The following is a 16475-nucleotide window of genomic DNA, read 5'->3' on the forward strand; positions in this document are numbered from 1 at the left end:
AGTGGAGCTGGATCAGAAAAGGAGCTTCTTTCTTTGTTGCTCCAGTTTGTGCTGATGTTCTGGTTCCGTGTGGTTCTCCTGCTCTTTAGAACCTTTAATCAGGGATCAGTGCTGTTTATTGGTTATTCTCAGGTTCACGACCGACTCAGTGTCCCCTCTGTCCTGTCTGTCAGGCTGTCTGGGTCAGTGTCCCCTCTGTGAACCGCTCTGCTGACCCGTCTGATGACAAACATGACACCTGTCTGTCATATTATCCCACCAATCAGAGCGCAGTACGTCAGAAACATGGATACCTGATATCTTCATCCTGCAGCAGCCTCCTCATCATCACCCTCAGGTCTCCCAGGTAAAGCCCCGCCCCTCCCTCTGCAGGTGCTTTAGCTCCACCTCCCTGATGCTCGTCCCCCTGCCCTTCCCCCTGGGAGCAGTGGTAACACCCACCGAACACGGCTTCGGCCAATGAGAATGCTAAAAGGTAGGCCACGCCCACTTTAGTCACATGATTAAACTGATCAATTAAATCAATCAATGACGTGTTTTGTTTACCGACGGTGAACACGATGACTCCGCCCACAAATAGCAGCACACAGGCTCTCCGGTAACCATGACGATACCTCAGCACCAGTGCTGTGATGTCACTGACAGGCTCCACCTCCTCTTCATTTTCTGACATCACAAACCGCCAGAAGGGGCGGGGCTTCTATCCCCTGAGTCTCACCTGTGTCTGATGCATCGTCATGGTCATGTTGATGACTTTAATGAGTTTATTTAGTCAAATGTATAAATATTACACACACACACACACACACACACACACACACATATACACACACGTGTGTCCCGGAGGACGGAGGACGGTCCTGGACCCCGGTGGACGGACCGACGTGGGGACTGGAAACACAGGAACAGATGAAGGTGGACACTGAGCAGCTGATGAGGAACAGGTGAGTGTTTCAGGGGACTCGGGTGAACTGAGGCTGCTGGGAAACTGAGGACCCCTGGTGGGAGGGAGGGGGAGGTGCTCGGTGCAGCTCCAGCGTTCAGCCAGCAGGTGGCAGCGTGTGACTTTAAATGACTCAGCGTGAACATTCAGGTACAAACATCACGTGATCAGCTGCATGAAGCCACATGTAAACTACATGTCCGAGATGTAAACACTGGACTTCCTGTCGCGGTCGGTGGTCACAGCGCCACCACCAGGCTGCTGATCTTCATCATCATCATCATCATCTGGTCAGCCATCTTTGCTGCAGTGATGCACCGCAGCTCCTTCACAGGTTTCCTTCTTTAAACTTAATCTCACTCAGGAACGAGTCTGTTCCTGAACCGGTTTGGACTCTTCCACCAGTCTACACAGGTTCAAACTGCTTCAAACTGGTCTGGAACTGGTTTAAACTGCTTCAAACTGGTCTGGAACTGGTTTAAACTGCTTCAAACTGGTCTGAAACTGGTTCAAACTGCTTCAAACTGGTTCAAACTAACACACCTGTTCTCACAGGTAAATAAAGACGCTGAACAACAGTTGACAGTCTGACGGTTTATTGTGTTTCAAAATATCCAGTAAAAATCTATAAAAGTGAGTCAGCCCCAAATCATCCCGGGACCTGGATTAAACCTGGATTAGACCTGGATCAAACCTGGATTAGACCTGGATCAAACCTGGATTACATGTGATTCAGAAGCAGAGCGGATACAGCGGAGCATCATGTCAGGGAGGCAGCGGGTACACCAGAGTCCACATCAAACCTGATCCAGGACTGACCCCTCAAGGACACCACCAACAGGACTGGGACTCACTCTGTGAGGGTCCTGGATCTGGTTTAGACCAGCAGGGTATCAGGGTCTGGTCCTGGATCAGGTTTAGACCAGCAGGGTATCAGGGTCCAGTCCTGGATCAGGTTTAGACACCAGTAGGGTATCAGGGTCTAGTCCTGGTTCAGGTTTAGAGCAGACCGGTCTAGACAGGGATTATCAGTCTGCTGGGTTGGAAACAGAAAGCAGGTTGAAGCAGCAGCGACTCTTCTTCCATCTGACCACCAGGACCCAGAACCCAGAACCCAGACCAGGACCAGGACCCGGTCCAGAATCCTCCCTCAGTTAGTGGGGACTAGAATACGTCCTGGGAAAAAGAGAAAACATGAGGACAGGTTATAAAATAAACATTTACACCACAATAACAATGATCTAAACTGGATCAAACTGGTCTGAACTGGATCAAACTGGTCTGAACTGGTCTGAACTGGATCAAACTGGTCTGAACTGGTCTGAACACTGACAGCCGTCATTCCGTTTAATGTTATTTAAGTGAAGCAGATTTCAGGTTTCAGAAGTGACAACAATCTGTTCTTAGACTCTGATAAACTGGTCTGAACTGGTCTGAAACCAGTTTTACACTGACTAATAACAATAACTGAAAACTGGTATAAACCAGTCTGAGTTGTGGTCTGAGACTAAACTGAAGAGGTCTGGGAGTGGATGTGAAACCGGTTTAAACTGAAAACACCAGTCAGTCTATACTCACACACGGTGATATTAATTGTTCCCAGGTGGGTTTAAACTAATGTGAACTGGTTTAAATCTGGAACAAACTGGTTTTAACTGGTGTAATTGGTTTTCATCTGATGTTAACTGGTTTTAGACCAGTGTAAACTGGTTTGAGACCGGTGTAAACTGGTTTTAGACCGGTGTTAACTGGTTTGAGACCAATATAAGCTGGTTTGAGACCAGTGTAAACTGGTTTGAGACCAATATAAACTGGTTTTAGACCAATATAAACTGGTTTTAGACCAATATAAACTGGTTTTAGACCAATATAAACTGGTTTGAGACCAGTGTAAACTGGTTTGAGACCAATATAAACTGGTTGTGACTGTGTACAGGTCTGACCTCGGGCCTTCCTCTTGTAGTAGATGAATCCAGCCAGAGATAAGATCAGACCCAGAACCAGACCTGAGGCTCCGATGGCGATCTTGTTTCTCTCTGACTCAGGCATGGACGGGTCTGAGGACAGACAGTTAGAGAGACAGACATGTGGGAGACAGACAGGTGATAGACAGACAGGTGAGAGACAGATAAATAGAGACAGTGAAAGACAGACAGGTAGGGAGACAGACAGGTGATAGACAGACAGGTGAGAGACAGACAGGTAGAGAGACAGACATGTGAGAGACAGACAGGCAGAGAGACAGACAGGTGACAGACAGGTGAGAGACAGACAGGTAGAGAGACAGACAGGTGAGAGATAGACAGGTATTTACCCCAGTCTGTGATCAGAGGTTTGTCCAGGCTGGCATGTTCCACCACACAAGAGATCTTCTCCCCAGACCTGGTTCAACAAAAACCAACACAGACGACATCAGACCGGACCAGACTGGACCAGGACCAGGACCAGGACCTGAACCAGGACCAGGACCTGAACCTGGACTTGGACCTGAACCAGGACCTGGACTCACCTGGGCGTGTACTCCAGCTCGGAGTGGACCTGGTAGTACCAGTCTCCGTCGGCCAGCTCCTCGGTGGAAGTGACATCAGAGGTGATCTTCTGTCCGTCTCTCAACCAGGAGACCTGGATCTGTTTGGGGAAGAAGTCGTAGACGCTGCAGACCAACATGGAGGGATGACGGCCGGAGGAGGAGGTGGAGGAGGAGAGACGGACAGACGGACTCACTGAGGGACACAGAAACCTTCATTAACACTCTCATGGAGGAGAGAGGAGGGAGGAGGAGGGAGGAGGAGAGAGAGGAGGGAGGGAGGAGGAGAGAGAAGGAAGGAGGAGGAGAGAGAGGAGGAGAGAGAGGAGGAGAGGGAGGAGGAAAGAGAAGGAGGGAGGAGGAAGGAAGAGGAGGGAGGAGGAGGGAAGAGGAGGGAGGAGGGAGAAGGAGGGGGAGGAAAGAGGAGTGAGGAGGAGAGAGGAGGAGAAGGAGGGGGAGGAGGAGAGAGGAGAGAGGAGAAGGGACGAGCAGAGAGGAGGAGAGAAGAGGGGGAGGAAAGAGGAGGGAAATGGAGGGATGAGGAGAGAGGAGGGGGAGGAGGAAGGGGAGGGAGGAGGACGGAGGAAGGGGAGGGAGGAGGAGGGAGGAGGAGAGAGGAGAGAGGAGAAGGGACGAGCAGAGAGGAGGAGGAGGAGAGAAGAGGGGGAGGAAAGAGGAGGGAAATGGAGGGATGAGGAGGGATGAGGAGAGAGGAGGGGGAGGAGGAAGGGGAGGGAGGAGGAGGGAGGAGGAGAGGAGGAGGGAGGAGGAGAGAGAAGGAGAGACGAGGAGAGAGGAGGAGAATGGGGAGGGACAAGGAGAGAGGAGGAGGGAGGATGAGAATGGGGAGGGAGGAGGAGGGAGGAGGAGGGAGGAGAAGAGAGGAGGAAGGAGGATAGAGAAGGAGGGAGGAGGAGAATGGGGAGGGAGGAGGAAGGAGGATGAGGGAGGAGGAGAGAGAAGGAGGGAGGAGGGATGAGGAGGGAAGAGGAGGGAGGAGGAGAATGGGGAGGGAGGAGGAAGGAGGAGGATGGAGGAGGAGAGAGGAGGAGGAGGGAGGAGGAGGGAGGAGGAGAATGGGGAGGGATGAGGAGGGAAGAGGAGGGAGGAGGAAAGAGGAGGAGGGAGGAGGAAAGAGAAGGAGGGAGGAGGAAGGAAGAGGAGGGAGGAGGAGGGAAGAGGAGGGAGGAGGAGGGAGAAGGAGGGGGAGGAAAGAGGAGTGAGGAGGAGAGAGGAGGAGGGAGGAGGAGAAGGAGGGGGAGGAGGAGAGAGGAGAGAGGAGAAGGAACGAGCAGAGAGGAGGAGGAGGAGAGAAGAGGGGGAGGAAAGAGGAGGGAAATGGAGGGATGAGGAGGGATGAGGAGAGAGGAGGGGGAGGAGGAAGGGGAGGGAGGAGGACGGAGGAAGGGGAGGGAGGAGGAGGGAGGAGGAGAGGAGGAGGGAGGAGGAGAGAGAAGGAGAGACGAGGAGAGAGGAGGAGAATGGGGAGGGACAAGGAGAGAGGAGGAGGGAGGAGGGATGAGGAGTGAAGAGGAGGGAGGATGAGAATGGGGAGGGAGGAGGAAGGAGGAGGAGGGAGGAGAAGAGAGGAGGAAGGAGGATAGAGAAGGACGGAGGAGGAGAATGGGGAGGGAGGAGGAAGGAGGATGAGGGAGGAGGAGAGAGAAGGAGGGAGGAGGGATGAGGAGGGAAGAGGAGGGAGGAGGAGAATGGGGAGGGAGGAGGAAGGAGGATGAGGGAGGAGGAGAGAGGAGGGAGGACGGAAGAGGAGAGAGGAGGAGGGAGGAGGAAGAGGAGGGGAGGAGGAGGGAGGATGAGAGAGAAGGAGGGAGAAGGAGGGAGGAGGAAAGAGGAGGAGGGGTGAAGAGAGAGGAGGAGGGAGGAGGAGAATGGGGAGAGAGGAGGAGAATGGGGAGAGAGGAGGAAGGAGGAGGAGGAGGGAGGAGGGAGGAGGAGTGGAGAACCACGTCGGGTTTGACTGCAGTAGTTGTAGTTTCAGAGTTTCACCAGCAGATGGAGACGTTCCTTTACAGAACGATTCTCCGGTAACACGGTGATTAAAAAGCTGCAGCAGATGTTTGATTATTAAAGTTCAGCTTCATCAGTGATCAATAAATCAAACAAAGTGTCAGTGAGTGATGACGTCACAGAAACTGAACTCACCTGATTTAGACAGAACATTCTCCTTCCAGATTCCAGCGTTGGACCGACAGAATCTCTCCGTATCAGCTTTCCTCCTGCTCAGCGCTCCTGGATCACTGTTGAATCGTTCTGCGTTCTTCACACCGAACGCAGTGAATCCAACATACTTCCCCAAACTGCTGCTGTACCTGTACTGTTCCTTCCTGTTGTAGAAGTCAGAGTAGATGAACTCTGCCGTGTTCACATCTGTGATGTTGAACTCACAGCGGCCCAACGTGAACTCAAGGAATCCATCTGAGGAACAAACAATCAGGATTTACTATCAGAGTATTGATCAGAGTATTGATCAGAGTATTATTGATCAGAGTATTGATCAGAGTATTACTGATCAGAGTATTATTGATCAGAGTATTATTGATCAGAGTATTATTGATCAGAGTATTATTGATCAGAGTATTATTGATCAGAGTATTATTGATCAGAGTATTGTTGATCAGAGTATTATTGATCAGAGTATTGATCAGAGTATTGATCAGAGTATTATTGATCAGAGTATTGATCAGAGTATTACTGATCAGAGTATTATTGATCAGAGTATTATTGATCAGAGTATTATTGATCAGAGTATTGTTGATCAGAGTATTATTGATCAGAGTATTGATCAGAGTATTGATCAGAGTATTATTGATCAGAGTATTATTGATCAGAGTATTATTGATCAGAGTATTATTGATCAGAGTATTGATCAGAGTATTGATCCTACCTGTGGGACAGACAGTGAGGAAGAGCAGGCAGCAGCTGAGCAGTGAAGAAGTCATCCTCCTGAGTCCTCCTGATCAACACTGACGGAGTCTGAAGGAGGAACAAATATAAAGCAGCTGGTCACATGACAGCAGGATCAGCTGTTGTCAGGCAGAGGACACAGAGACTGGTCTGATCTGAGACAGAGACAGAGAGAGAGAGAGACAGAGACAGACAGAGAGACAGAGACAGACAGACAGAGAGACAGAGAGACAGAGAGACAGACAGAGACAGACAGAGACAGACAGAGACAGACTGTGATGATTAAAACATTAATATATGTAATAATGTTGCTGACAGAAATCTGCTTCCTGTTTCTGTTTGAGGAGACGAAGACTTTCAGAGACTTTGATCAGATTTATTTTCAGATAAAAGTAAAAAATCAATCCCTCCTGAATTTGCTCTGAACTCTGATGAAACGTGTTTGATGTTGTAAATGATGAGTTTTACATTTTTCTATTTCTATATGAAAAGTCTTTTTTATTTTTCAGAACAGTTTCTTCTGCTAGAGAAACTAGTTTTATTATAGTTTTATTTTGAAAAGCTTCAGTATGAGATTGAACGTCTGATTTTATTTTGAAGAGGCTGTGTAAACACCTTATTGATTATTGATCTCCAGCTGAGTGACAGTTTGTCTCCAGCTGCTGCCGCTCTACCTGGACACTGATGACGTCATCACTAGCTCTGCTCTCTGATTGGCTGTTCTGTTTTTAAGAGCTCAACTTTCTCTCCGTTTCTGTCAGTCAGTCTCGAGTCACAGAGAAGAAGAGTTTACCAGGTTAACAGATGAAGATGATGAAGATGAAGGAGCTGCTCCTCTTCCTCTCCTGTGTCCTCTGTGTTTCTGCTGAAGGTAAATTTATCTGAACTTTTAATTCACTGATGATCAAACTGTTTACTGACAGAATAACTAAATAACAAACTAACTAAATAACTAACAGACTAACTAAATAACAGACTAACGAATTAACTAAATAACAGACTAACTAACTAACTAACAGACTAACTAACTAACTAACAGACTAACTAACTAACCATCCTTATCAGCAGGTTAATAATGAGTTTTGTGTTTCCAGCTGTTCATGAGAGCGTTGAGATCGTTGGATGTTCAGACTCTGATGGAGAAGACGTGTTAGGACTGGACAACGAGGAGACCTGGTTTGCAGACTTTGTCAAAGGGGAAGGATTCGATGTTCTGCCTCCGTTTGCTGATCATCCGAGCTTCCCTGGAGCTTATGAACAAGCTGTGGCTAATCAACAGATCTGCAAGTCCAACCTGAAGCTTGATCGTAGTGTTTTTAAGGACCTCCCTCTGGAACAAGGTGAACAACATTTAACTCTCATTTATTTTCTGCAGTTAAAACGTACAAAATAACATTTATTGTCAGCTGTAAGATGTGATACGTTCTGTTGGACGAAGGTTCTCTGACACGAAGAGAACCGCATGAGAATATTTGTCCTTTAGAAATGAATGATTGTCCTCAGATCCTCCGTCCAGCCTGATCATCTACATCAGAGACGACCTGCAGATGGGACAGAAGAACACTCTGATCTGTCACGTGTCGGGTTTCTATCCGGCGCCGGTCCGAGTCCACTGGACCAAGAACGGGAAGAACGTGACGGAAGGAACCAGCATCAACGTTCCCTACTTCAACAGAGACATTTCCTTCACCCAGATGTCCAGACTGGACTTCATCCCACAGCAGGGGGACGTCTACAGCTGTACGGTGCAACATCTGGCCCTGGAGGAACCGCTGACCAGGATCTATGGTGAGGGGGAGGGTGGGTCCAGGGGGACAGCTGTCTCCAGATGTGGAGCTTCATGTCTCTGTTGTCTCCAGATGTGGAGCTTCATGTGTCTCTGTTCTGTCTCCAGATGTGGAGCTTCATGTGTCTCTGTTCTGTCTCCAGATGTGGAGCTGACCCAGCCCGGTGTTGGACCCTCGGTGTTCTGTGGACTCGGTCTGACCGTCGGTCTCCTCGGTGTTGCAGCTGGAACCTTCTTCCTCATCAAAGGCAACGAGTGCAGCTGATTGGCTGGAGCTGATGATGTCATCAGTGTGTGTCTATATAATGTCTTATCGGTCTTTAATCTGCTGCGGTTGTCTTTGAGCTTCAGGTCGATCAGAGATGATGAAGTGATGTCACTTCCTGAAGTCTCCCTGTCTCAGGTCCACCAGGTGTCCCCCTGCCTGATGGTGGACGTCCCTCTGTCTCTTCAGCTGTCCTCACTAATCATGAAATCTGAGTTCTGTGATCAATAAAGAAATTAAACTTCACATCTGTTTTGCGTTTCATTGTTTTCTATAAAAGATGAACATCTGGACACATCAGCTGACAGGTGAGAGTCAGACTGCTTGTGGTCGTCATGGTAACTGGGAGGACCTCACGCAGCGCCCCCTATGGGACGATCTGAGAGTTTGTGCTCCGACACCAACGGGCTGAAAGAGGAAGAAGAAGAGTTGATTATAAAATCAGAAAATATAAACTGGAACAAACATGAAGATGAACATCTGGAAAACAACCCCTGGAGGGGGAGGAGCCTCAGACGGAGCACAGACTGGATCTGAGTTGATGTTGAAGTGAAATAACCAGAAACAACGTTCAACTCAGTTTCACTTCTTTCTTTTAGTCAATAAAACTAAATGCAGGTCAAAGGTCAGCGGCCATCCTGCAGGTCAGAGGTCGTCCTCCAGGTCAGAGGTCGTCCTCCAGGTCAGAGGTCGTCCTCCAGGTCAGAGGTCGTCCTCCAGGTCAGAGGTCGTCCTCCAGGTCAGAGGTCGTCCTCCAGGTGTGTTGCTGAGAGGCTGAGATGTTCAGAGTTCCTGCAGGGTGACTTCCTGTCCGCCGTCACGTGATCTGAGCAGCAGGTCTCTGGAAAGTCCGACCAGCTGTTTTCACTTCCTGTTCACTCACCAGCCAATCAGAGAGCCAGCTGCTGACCTGTCACCTGTTACTAAGGCGAGCCGCTCGGCGGGGAGCAGCAGATCAGAGGGACGAGTCCGACGCCCCCTGGTGGACAAACACAGGAACACCTGCTCAGGTGTGTCAGCAGCCAATCAGGAAGCAGCTGCTGGTGTGTCATCAGTCACCAGGTGAGACTGGTTGTCCTCCGATGAGACGGACGGACACTCAGTCAAACGGAGGACAGACGTGTCCCTGTAGTCAGACGTGTCCCTATAGACAGACGTGTCGTGAGGACAGACGTGTCGTGAGGACAGACGTGTCCCTATAGACAGACGTGTCCTGAGGACAGATGTGTCCCTGTAGAAGTTAAAACCAAAATAAAGGAATACATTTATTGAAACATAGAACCAACAGCATCAGCAACATTTGGTAGGTAGGTATTTACTTGATTAATCCCCGAGGGGGAAATTTTTTTTGTACCACATTTATTTGTTTTATATGTTTATACGTTTATTTATGTTTATTAATTTGTTTATGTTTTACACATTTATTTATGTTTTATACGTTTATTTACACTTGTATGTGTAAACATATCTGGCCAATAAACTGATTCTAATAAATATTGAAACAGTTTAGTGACTTTATGTTTACATGTTAATATGTGTGTGTCTCTGTGTGTGTGTGTGTGTGTGTCTGTGTGTGTGTGTGTGTGTGTGTGTGTCCTGTTGGACTAAAAACAGGAAGTAGAAAATAAAACAAGACTTTTTACAGGCTTCAACAGCCAATCAGAAAAGCAGCTGCTGATGACTCAGCGGTTTCTAGGAGACAGATGTTGGTGTGGAAGAGCAGCAGTAAAATAAAGGAGCTGAGACGCCCCCTGCTGGTAACATGAAGAACATACCGAGCAGAACAGAGAACATTAACACGATTATTATTGATTATTATCATTATTGATTATTATCATGATTTATTATTATTGATTCTTTGTTGATTATCCATCCAGTGTCCTGATTATCCGGGTCATGTTGGTCCAGCAGGTCCAGCAGGTCCAGCAGGTCCAGCAGGTCCAGCAGGTCGGTCCTGAGGTGTTCCTGGACCAGCTTGGAGATATAATCCTTCCACGTGTTCTGGTCTCCTGCCAGTAGGAGGCGCCGACCTCGTTCTTCCATTATGTCCCAGAACCAACCCATTGTTTGTCCACCCTCCATCCTCCACCCTCCACCTTCCCCTCCACCCCACCTTCCATCCTCCACTCAATTATGTTTGATTATTGATGCTTATTATTGATTGTTATGGATTATTATTGCTTATTATGGATTATTAATAATTGTTATTGGTTATTAATGATTGTTATTGATTGTTATTGATTATTATTGATTGTTATTGATTATTATGGATTATTATTGATTGTTATGGATTATTATTGATTGTTATTGATTGTTATTGATTGTTCATCTTAACGATCACTAATGACTTCCTGTTTTAGTTCCACCTGTTGAAACACCTGAAGACATGTTTACTGTTTATGATGAAACTCTGAACTAAACAAAATAAAAACTGGAACTTGTTCAATCAAGATTTTATCTTTTTAATAAACAAATAAAGATCAGAACTGTGAGGGGGCGGAGCTTCAGGCACAACTCAGGTGCACACAGGTGAGCTGCAGAGGACGAGTCAGTCTGGTCACAAAGTCTCTGCCTCCTCGACTGAACCTCCTCAGCTCTGCAACAAACAAACAAACAAACACAAAAAACCCAAACAAACACACACACAAAACAAACAAACAAACCCAAACACACACAGGCATTCACACAAACAAAGACACAAACAAACAGCATTTACTGCTGCAGCAAAATGTTCCAGACAGTGTCTGTTTGTTTATGTTTGTTTATTTGTGTGTGTGTGTGTGTGTGTGTGTGTGTGTGTGTGTGTTTGTTTATTTGTGTGTGTGTGTTACCTTCTGATCTCTGGTTGCTGTGTTTCCTGCAGGTCAGAGAAAGCGGCCGACACAAAACATCACTGCTGCACACAAACGACAGGAAATGGAGGAGTGAGTCGTCCTCGTCACCGTCACTCACCTGAGAGAGAGAGACAGGTAAATATACACACCTGAGAGAGAGAGAGAGACAGGTAAACATACACACCTGACAGACAGACAGATAGTGATACTGACCAGGCTCCGCCCACGGGGATAGATTCTGATGTAACCTTTGACCCGAAGTGCTCTCTGAAGCCCCTCCCACTGACATTCAGCCAATCCCAGCAGAGGGCGAACCAGATTACCAGAGAACCAGACATGAGCCTCGCCTGTCCCGTCGTCAATCACTGTCCTAATCAATCAATCAATCAATCAATCAATCAATAAATCAGTCAATCAATCAATCAATCACCATGATACATAGTGATTTGTATTTAAACATTAAAATAGTTTCATTCACATTTCAAACAGAAACGTTTGCTCACTTTGTTTTGGACTGAAAGACGGACGAGTTGGAAGGACAGCAAGGACGGGAACAAGTCTGAGAGAGAGAGACAGGAACATTCAACAAAACTTTATTCATACTGTTTGTCAGTACGATAACAACTTTATTTACATTAGACCGTAGTACGATAACAACTTTATTTACACTAGACCGTAGTACGATAACGACTTTATTTACATTAGACCGTAGTACGATAACAACTTTATTTACACTAGACCGTAGTACGATAACGACTTTATTTACACTAGACCGTAGTACGATAACAACTTTATTTACACTAGACCGTAGTACGATAACAACTTTATTTACACTAGACCGTAGTACGATAACGACTTTATTTACACTAGACCGTAGTACGATAACAACTTTATTTACACTAGACCGTAGTACGATAACAACTTTATTTACATTAGACCGTAGTACGATAACAACTTTATTTACACTAAACCGTAGTACGATAACAACTTTATTTACACTAGACCGTAGTACGATAACAACTTTATTTACACTAGACCGTAGTACGATAACAACTTTATTTACATTAGACCGTAGTACGATAACAACTTTATTTACACTAGACCGTAGTACGATAACGACTTTATTTACACTAAACCGTAGTACGATAACAACTTTATTTACACTAGACCGTAGTACGATAACAACTTTATTTACACTAAACCGTAGTACGATAACAACTTTATTTACACTAGACCGTAGTACGATAACAACTTTATTTACACTAGACCGTAGTACGATAACAACTTTATTTACACTAAACCGTAGTACGATAACAACTTTATTTACACTAGACCGTAGTACGATAACAACTTTATTTACATTAGACCGTAGTACGATAACAACTTTATTTACACTAGACCGTAGTACGATAACAACTTTATTTACATTAGACCGTAGTACGATAACGACTTTATTTAAACTAGACCGTAGTACGATAACGACTTTATTTACATTAGACCGTAGTACGATAACGACTTTATTTAAACTAGACCGTAGTACGATAACGACTTTATTTACATTAGACCGTAGTACGATAACAGCTTTATTTACACTAGACCGTAGTACGACAACAACTTTATTTACACTAGACCGTAGTACGACAACAGCTTTATTTACACTAGACCGTAGTACGATAACAACTTTATTTACACTAGACCGTAGAACGATAACAACTTTATTTACACTCGACCGTAGTACGATAACGACTTTATTTACACTAGACCGTCGTACGATAACAACTTTATTTACACTAGACCGTAGTACGATAACAACTTTATTTACACTAGACCGTAGTACGATAACAACTTTATTTACACTAGACCGTAGTACGATAACTACTTCATTTACACTAGACCGTAGTACGATAACAACTTTATTGACATTAGACCGTAGTACGATAACGACTTTATTTAAACTAGACCGTAGTACGACAACAACTTTATTTACACTCGACCGTAGTACGATAACAACTTTATTTACATTAGACCGTAGTACGATAACAACTTTATTTACACTAGACCGTAGAACGATAATATCAACTTTATTTACACTAGACCGTAGTACGATAACAACTTTATTTACACTAGACCGTAGTACGATAACGACTTTATTTACACTCGACCGTAGTACGATAACAACTTTATTTACATTAGACCGTAGTACGATAACAACTTTATTTACACTAGACCGTAGAACGATAATATCAACTTTATTTACACTAGACCGTAGTACGATAACAACTTTATTTACACTAGACCGTAGTACGATAACAACTTTATTTACATTAGACCGTAGTACTATAACAACTTTATTTACACTAGACCGTAGTACGATAACAACTTTATTTACACTAGACCGTAGTACGACAACAACTTTATTTACATTAGACCGTAGTACGACAACAGCTTTATTTACACTAGACCGTAGTACGATAACAACTTTATTTACACTAGACCGTAGTACGATAACGACTTTATTTAAACTAGACCGTAGTACGATAACGACTTTATTTACACTAGACCGTAGTACGATAACGACTTTATTTACACTAGACCGTAGTACGATAACGACTTTATTTAAACTAGACCGTAGTACGACAACAGCTTTATTTACACTAGACCGTAGTACGATAACAACTTTATTTACATTAGACCGTAGTACGACAACAGCTTTATTTACACTAGACCGTAGTACTATAACAACTTTATTTACATTAGACCGTAGTACGACAACAACTTTATTTACACTAGACCGTAGTACGATAACGACTTTATTTACATTAGACCGTAGTACGATAACGACTTTATTTACACTAGACCGTAGTACGATAACGACTTTATTTACACTAGACCGTAGTACGATAACGACTTTATTTAAACTAGACCGTAGTACGACAACAGCTTTATTTACACTAGACCGTAGTACGATAACAACTTTATTTACATTAGACCGTAGTACGACAACAGCTTTATTTACACTAGACCGTAGTACTATAACAACTTTATTTACATTAGACCGTAGTACGACAACAACTTTATTTACACTAGACCGTAGTACGATAACAACTTTATTTACATTAGACCGTAGTACGATAACGACTTTATTTACACTAGACCGTAGTACGATAACAACTTTATTTACACTAGACCGTAGTACGATAACGACTTTATTTAAACTAGACCGTAGTACGATAACGACTTTATTTACATTAGACCGTAGTACGACAACAACTTTATTTACATTAGACCGTAGTACGACAACAACTTTATTTACACTAGACCGTAGTACGATAACGACTTTATTTACATTAGACCGTAGTACGACAACAACTTTATTTACATTAGACCGTAGTACGACAACAGCTTTATTTACACTAGACCGTAGTACGACAACAACTTTATTTACACTAGACCGTAGTACGATAACGACTTTATTTACACTAGACCGTAGTACCATAACAACTTTATTTACATTAGACCGTAGTACGATAACGACTTTATTTAAACTAGACCGTAGTACGATAACGACTTTATTTACATTAGACCGTAGTACGATAACGACTTTATTTACATTAGACCGTAGTACGATAACGACTTTATTTACATTAGACCGTAGTACGATAACGACTTTATTTAAACTAGACCGTAGTACTATAACAACTTTATTTACACTAGACCGTAGTACGATAACGACTTTATTTAAACTAGACCGTAGTACGATAACGACTTTATTTACATTAGACCGTAGTACGATAACGACTTTATTTACATTAGACCGTAGTACGATAACGACTTTATTTACACTCGACCGTAGTACGATAACAACTTTATTTACACTAGACCGTAGTACGATAACAACTTTATTTACATTAGACCGTAGTACGACAACAGCTTTATTTACACTAGACCGTAGTACGATAACAACTTTATTTACACTAGACCGTAGTACGACAACAACTTTATTTACATTAGACCGTAGTACGATAACTACTTTATTTACATTAGACCGTAGTACGACAACAGCTTTATTTACACTAGACCGTAGTACGATAACAACTTTATTTACATTAGACCGTAGTACGATAACAACTTTATTTACACTAGACCGTAGTACGATAACGACTTTATTTAAACTAGACCGTAGTACGATAACAACTTTATTTACACTAGACCGTAGTACGACAACAGCTTTATTTACACCAGACCGTAGTACGACAACAACTTTATTTACATTAGACCGTAGTACGATAACTACTTTATTTACATTAGACCGTAGTACGACAACAGCTTTATTTACACTAGACCGTAGTACGATAACAACTTTATTTACACTAGACCGTAGTACGATAACAACTTTATTTACACCAGACCGTAGTACGATAACTACTTTATTTACACTAGACCGTAGTACTATAACAACTTTATTTACACTAGACCGTAGTACTATAACGACTTTATTTAAACTAGACCGTAGTACGATAACAACTTTATTTACACTAGACCGTAGTACGATAACAACTTTATTTACACTAGACCGTAGTACGATAACAACTTTATTTACATTAGACCGTAGTACGATAACAACTTTATTTACATTAGACCGTAGTACGATAACAACTTTATTTACATTAGACCGTAGTACGACAACAGCTTTATTTACACCAGACCGTAGTACGATAACTACTTTATTTACACTAGACCGTAGTACGATAACAACTTTATTTACACTAGACCGTAGTACTATAACGACTTTATTTAAACTAGACCGTAGTACGATAACAACTTTATTTACACTAGACCGTAGTACGATAACAACTTTATTTACATTAGACCGTAGTACTATAACAACTTTATTTACACTAGACCGTAGTACGATAACAACTTTATTTACACTAGACCGTAGTACGATAACAACTTTATTTACACTAGACCGTAGTACGATAACGACTTTATTTACACTAGACCGTAGTACGATAACAACTTTATTTACACTAGACCGTAGTACGATAACAACTTTATTTACACTAGACCGTAGTACGATAACAACTTTATTTACACTAGACCGTAGTACGATAACAACTTTATTTACATTAGACCGTAGTACGATAACAACTTTATTTACACTAGACCGTAGTACGATAACAACTTTATTTACA

The 16475-nt window shown here is 43.7% G+C and overlaps 3 protein-coding genes across 3 annotated transcripts in view; 1 reads left to right on the forward strand and 2 right to left on the reverse strand.

The window, feature by feature from the left end:
- Nucleotides 1-1522: 1522 nt before the first annotated feature.
- LOC138214118 (H-2 class II histocompatibility antigen, E-S beta chain-like) lies at nt 1523-6482 on the reverse strand. Its single transcript, XM_069175486.1, has 6 exons — nt 6376-6482; nt 5634-5906; nt 3453-3666; nt 3258-3325; nt 2887-3000; nt 1523-2119 (listed from the first exon to the last, which is right to left on the reverse strand). Exons 1-6 carry the CDS (start codon nt 6428-6430, stop codon nt 2094-2096), a joined length of 750 nt encoding a protein of 249 aa, XP_069031587.1. The 5' UTR covers nt 6431-6482; the 3' UTR covers nt 1523-2093.
- Nucleotides 6483-7147: 665 nt separating this feature from the next.
- On the forward strand, nt 7148-8446 carry LOC138214119 (H-2 class II histocompatibility antigen, A-U alpha chain-like). The gene is made up of 4 exons (XM_069175487.1): nt 7148-7266; nt 7490-7735; nt 7899-8183; nt 8325-8446. Exons 1-4 carry the CDS (start codon nt 7200-7202, stop codon nt 8444-8446), a joined length of 720 nt encoding a protein of 239 aa, XP_069031588.1. The 5' UTR covers nt 7148-7199.
- Nucleotides 8447-10892: 2446 nt separating this feature from the next.
- The window catches only part of ctc1 (CTS telomere maintenance complex component 1), a 212201-nt gene continuing 206618 nt past the window's right edge, over nt 10893-16475 (reverse strand). The window contains exons 19-22 of the mRNA XM_069175485.1: nt 11784-11839; nt 11494-11650; nt 11278-11398; nt 10893-11042 (exon numbers count right to left, since the gene is read on the reverse strand). Of these exons, the coding sequence (XP_069031586.1) occupies nt 10951-11042; nt 11278-11398; nt 11494-11650; nt 11784-11839 (426 nt within the window). The 3' untranslated portion in view covers nt 10893-10950. The remainder of the gene's footprint in view (nt 11043-11277; nt 11399-11493; nt 11651-11783; nt 11840-16475) is intronic.

The sequence above is a fragment of the Embiotoca jacksoni genome, unplaced genomic scaffold (genome assembly GCF_022577435.1).
Source record: "Embiotoca jacksoni isolate LCO1_2020_lvr unplaced genomic scaffold, fEmbJac1.0.p SCAF_68, whole genome shotgun sequence".
NCBI classification, from domain to species: Eukaryota; Metazoa; Chordata; class Actinopteri; family Embiotocidae; genus Embiotoca; species Embiotoca jacksoni.

What these genes read in the sequence shown, in the direction of transcription:
- LOC138214118 (XM_069175486.1), bottom strand. Translation starts at nt 6,430, where the DNA reads ATGACTTCTTCACTGCTCAGCTGCTGCCTGCTCTTCCTCACTGTCTGT. An exon ending in GAGCTGGAGTACACGCCCAG is followed by an intron (nt 3,326 to 3,452) that starts GTGAGTCCAGGT and finishes TTGTTGAACCAG; the next exon opens with GTCTGGGGAGAAGATCTCTT. An exon ending in ACCTCTGATCACAGACTGGG is followed by an intron (nt 3,001 to 3,257) that starts GTAAATACCTGT and finishes GTCTGTCCTCAG; the next exon opens with ACCCGTCCATGCCTGAGTCA.
- LOC138214119 (XM_069175487.1), top strand. Translation starts at nt 7,200, where the DNA reads ATGAAGATGATGAAGATGAAGGAGCTGCTCCTCTTCCTCTCCTGTGTC. An exon ending in GGACCTCCCTCTGGAACAAG is followed by an intron (nt 7,736 to 7,898) that starts GTGAACAACATT and finishes GATTGTCCTCAG; the next exon opens with ATCCTCCGTCCAGCCTGATC. An exon ending in ACCGCTGACCAGGATCTATG is followed by an intron (nt 8,184 to 8,324) that starts GTGAGGGGGAGG and finishes TTCTGTCTCCAG; the next exon opens with ATGTGGAGCTGACCCAGCCC.